General features: G+C 36.1%; 1 protein-coding gene across 1 annotated transcript; it reads right to left on the reverse strand.

Annotated features, from left to right (window-relative positions):
* Positions 1-2569: 2569 nt before the first annotated feature.
* Positions 2570-3343, reverse strand: LOC141271619 (olfactory receptor 5AR1-like). The gene has a single exon (XM_073681663.1). The coding sequence runs from the start codon at positions 3341-3343 to the stop codon at positions 2570-2572; it is 774 nt and encodes a 257-aa protein (XP_073537764.1).
* Positions 3344-4956: the final 1613 nt, after the last annotated feature.

The raw sequence follows: 4956 nt of genomic DNA on the forward strand, positions 1-4956 counted from the left end.
TCTTTTAAACAATCTGAACAATCAGGGAGAAACTATTACTGTTTTTCTTTACGGAAAAAATACCAAAAGCTGAATAATAGAGATTTTTTACCGTGGAATGGCAAAACCACAGTTATTGTTTACTGGGGTATACCAGAAAATTTTAAATAGATATATTTGCTGCCGAACAGTGAGCGACACACTCAAACTGTTTTTTTTTAGTTAAAAATGGATAATACAGAGATTTGACCTGTGGAACTGCAAAACCACATTTGTATTTCTCGGGCCTACACCAGACTATTTTCAACAGATATATTTGTGTCTGAACAATCAGGAGACACTATTTTTTTTTTTACAGCAAAAAATGCAAAAAAGCAGGATAATACAGAGATTTGACCTGTGGAACTGCAAAACCACACTTGTATTTCTCGGGCCTACACCAGACTATGTTCAACAGATATATTTGTGTCTAAACAATCAGGAGACACTATTATTATTTTTTTACGACAAAAAATGCCAAAAGCAGGATAATAGAGATTTTTTACCGTTGAACAGCAAAACCATTGTTATAATTTACTGGTGTATACCAGACTATTTTCAACAGACATATTTGTGTCTGAACAATCAGGAGACACTACTACTGTTTTTCTTTACGGCAAAAAATGACAAAAGCAGGATAATACAGAGATTTGACCCGTGGAACTGCAAAACCACACTTCTATTTCTCAAGCCTACACCAGACTATTTTCAACAGATATACTGTATTTGTGTCTGAAAAATCAGGGAGACACTATTAGTTTTTTTTTTACGCCAAAAAATGCCAAAAGCAGGATAATAGAGATTTTTTACCATGGAACATAAAACCACAGTTATAATTTACTGGTGTATACCAGACTTTTTTAAATATATATATTTGCGGCTGAACAGTAAGCGACACACTCAAACTGTTTTTTTTAGATACAAATGGCCCAAAACTGGATAATACAGATGTTTGAACCGTGGAACTGCAAAACCACACTTCTATTTCTCTAGCCTACACCAGACTATATTCAACATATATATTTGTGTCTGAAAAATCAGAGACACACTTTTTTTGGGTGGGGGAGTGCGGGGGGGGGACACCAAAAGGTTAATAAGACGGGTATTTGTACAGTGTGAAGGAGGAAAAAAAAGAGGATTTAGATGAAAAAAAAAGGATTTTTCCTGGCCCCCGAGACCTGGAGCTAAGTCCAGCAATATCAGCTACTGGAGCACACAGGACTGTAATGTGTCCAAGATGGCGGCGCCCGGTTTTAAATACTCAAGGTGACGCTGTGCGGCCAGCCAATCACTGTAATGCCCTCAAACAACATGGCTGCGGCATTACAGTGACTGGCTGGCAATCCCTGCATGTTCACTGGCTCTGTAAAGAGCGCCAAACATGCAGGGCGGAGACCCGAGCTCCCGCCCGAGTAACCCGGAAATGCTCGGTGCTCGCCGAACATCCCGAGTAGCGTGATGCTCGGGCAAGTACCGAGCAGTGTCGAGCATGCTCGCTCAACATTAAAAGGGACCCTTCTTACTCCTCTCACCATGTTTTGGCTGAGACTACCACAAACCTTATTATATTTTCACCATGAGAGTTGGATTACAAATCAAATAGTCAAACTACAAAGCTAGAGACATATGAATATTTCCAATTCAATTGTGACCTAGGTTGGGTTTTTATGTTTTTATTATTTTTGGCACAAATTACTTACCAAGTATTGACAATTATGCAGCCACCAACACGTAGAAAATCAGATCAACTTTTCCGCAGACACCCGCCTTCGATTGGCGTCTGTGACACTCATTTACATCACAAAAAAGGCACCGACAGTGTAAAGAAAATTGTCTAATCGGTCTTTTGAACCATTTAAAATTTCTAGTCTAGAAATTATTTCCTGCTTTTTAGCTTACAATTAGATTGTAACTATATTAACCAAATGCATGCACAGGCATATCCAAAAATTAGTTTTTTTCACAAATAAACGCAAATCATATCGAAGAAATTTTACCACTATCATGAAGTACAATATGTCACGAAAAAACAATTTTGGAATCAGTGGGATCCATTGAAGCGTTCCAGAGGTATTACCTCATAAAGTGACAGTGGTCAGAATTGTAAACTTTGGCTTAGTCATTAAGTACATAAGAGGCCCTTAAAGGGTTAATTATGTATAGTATGATTATCTCCAAAATATTCATCATTATTTTCAGTAAAAATTATACATTTTTGGTAAACCCATTTAAATAGGTGGCCCGGCACCTAAAATGTCCTTTCTAAATATCTAGCCTTATACCCTAACCACTTTTGTAAGATTCTTTATTACACAATACCATACACTTTTCTCTATATAGTTAATGCTGAAATGAGTTTTTTTACTATACTTACTGTGACATTTGGTTTGACAGCGGTCTTGATGTCACAGGAAGCTGGGGCTGCACTCACTCCCCGCAGTGTAAGAAAAACACATTTAGGGATTAGCTAGATTAAGAAAAATGTAGGGTGCTGTGTAATAAAGTAAATTACAAAATTGGATAGGGTATAAAGATCGCGCTTTTATATATATTATGGTCTGAAGATGATTTTTATTACTTGTTTTTTGAGTTTGCTTAATGCTTTTTTGACTTCTTTGTTTTTAAAGCTGTAAATAAAGGGATTTAACATTGGAACCAGGGCAGAATATATAAGGGCAAAGCACTTATCAAATTTTGAGGAATAAGTTGACGTGGGTCTCATGTGCAGGCACATTATTGTTCCATAAAACATAATCACACAAGTTAGATGTGAAGAACAAGTAGAAAAAGTTTTTCCTCGTCCTTCTTTGGATGCAATAGTAAAAATTTTCAAAATGATAAAAAAATATGATAATAGTGTAAAAATTAATGTAAAAATTCCCACAAGTGTCCCTACGGCATAAGTTAGCATTTCTGCACTGTATATATTACTACATGAGATCCTCAGCAGTGGTGAAATATCACAGTAGAAATGCCTGATTACATGAGAAGTGCAAAATGACATTCTTGATATGAGGGTAACATGTCCAACAGGACTCAGAAGTCCAACCATCCATGCTGTAACAGACAAACCAGCAGTGTGCTCGAAACTCATTATAATAATATAATGAAAAGGATAACAGATTGCAACATAGCGATCAAATGCCATGGCTGCCAAAAGGAAAACCTCAGTGCAAACAAACAAAATGAAAAAATATAGTTGTGTTATACAATCCTCAAAAGAGATGATATTATATTGTATGAAGACCATAATTAAAAGCTTTGGTAGAATATTTGAGGTAGAAGCAATGTCAATGATGGATAGGTTTAATAAGAAGATGTACATTGGAGAGTGCAGGTGAGTGTCCTGGCAAATGACCACAAATATTAGACCATTTCCACAAATTACTATAAAGTAGATGGCTAAGAATAATAGTAAAAATGTATACTGTAGCACTGGGTCATCCGTTAAACCTTCAAATATAAATTCTGTTATGTTCAACGACTCTTCTGATTTCATTTCTAGAATAAAAAATGGAATAAAAAAAAAGTCAATAAATAATTAGGTGGTTAAATTACAGTGACAATCAAAAGAGTAACAATGTTTTGAACTTTTGACTTTCAGGCTCAACCCAATCAAAAACTTGTGGGTAGAGTTGAAGAAAAAAGCTGTATACACACCCAAGTGAGTCGATCAGTATGCATCAACTTTAGGAATATGTAGAAGAGACCTGGGATCAGATTTCAGTCAAAACATGCTTGAGTCTGATCGAGAGTAGGCCCAGAAGGATTCAGGCAGTGTTTTGAGCCAAAGGTGGATTTACAAAATACTAACAAAATAATAAAGATTAAAATTTAGGTTTTTAGGAGCAAAACAGTAACAATGCAATGACATGACATAACTAATCATATGCTAAATAATTGAAAGCCAAATTTATGTATGAGATAGTCAAGATGATTGTCTATAAAATGATGGTAGTCTCAAGTTTGAAGCAGTAGTGGAAGGTGAGATATGGAGCCTGAAATTCAAAAGTTCAAAACTTTGTTGCCCTTTTGCTCATCACTGTACCTATAAATACATCAAATGGTCTACATGGAATAAAACGTTCACGGACCCCTCTATATTACACCTACAGGAGCTTTTATGACATCCTATTCTAAAACCTAAGGAATTATTATGAAGTTGGTCCACACTTTGCATCTCTAACAGTTTCTACTCTTCTGGGAAGACTTTCTACAAGATTTTGGAGTGTGTCTTTGGAAGTGTTAGGACATTCATTCCATACAGCATGTGTGAAGTCAAACACTGAGAGGGCTTGGATCTTATAATCTCCTTTCTAGTTCATCCCAACTATCTTTGATGGGGTTGGGGTCAGGGCTCTGTGCGGTGGGTCAAGTTGTTCCACAACAAACTCCCCCATGGACCTTTCTTTGTGAACTGGGGCAGAGTCATGGTGAACAGAAAAGTGCCTTCTCAAAACTTTTCCCACAAAAATGGAAGCTGCTATTGTCCAAAATGTCTTGTTTGCTGAAGCATTAAGATTTCCCTTTACTGGAAGTAAAGGTCTTAGTCCGACCCCTGGAAAACAAGCCCATAGCATTATTGTTCCTCCTCCAAACTCCTTCGCAATTCAAGTTACTTATTAATATATTTTCATCAATTATATTCGGTAAAAGAGAATACAGCACCTACCTATATAAATCAATGTACCATTTACATCTCGGGCACAGAAGCCTCTGCAATGAGTTAATTTATACTTAGTGTGTGAGGAGGTTCATTCTCTGGGGACTGTTCAAAGTAGAAGCAAAAAAGCAAAATGATAGTAAAAATATTTATAGAAGAAAAAGTCTGAAGAAAGTCTGGAAACAAAAGTACATACTTTAATTTGGCATAAAAATTGTGACATACCACTGAACAGACAATTTATTAAAAAATCAAAACAATAAAATTAAAATACT

Source organism: Phyllobates terribilis, unplaced genomic scaffold, assembly GCF_046119375.1.
Source record: "Phyllobates terribilis strain yellow unplaced genomic scaffold, ASM4611937v1 Scaffold_5__5_contigs__length_657084704, whole genome shotgun sequence".
NCBI lineage: Eukaryota > Metazoa > Chordata > Amphibia > Anura > Dendrobatidae > Phyllobates > Phyllobates terribilis.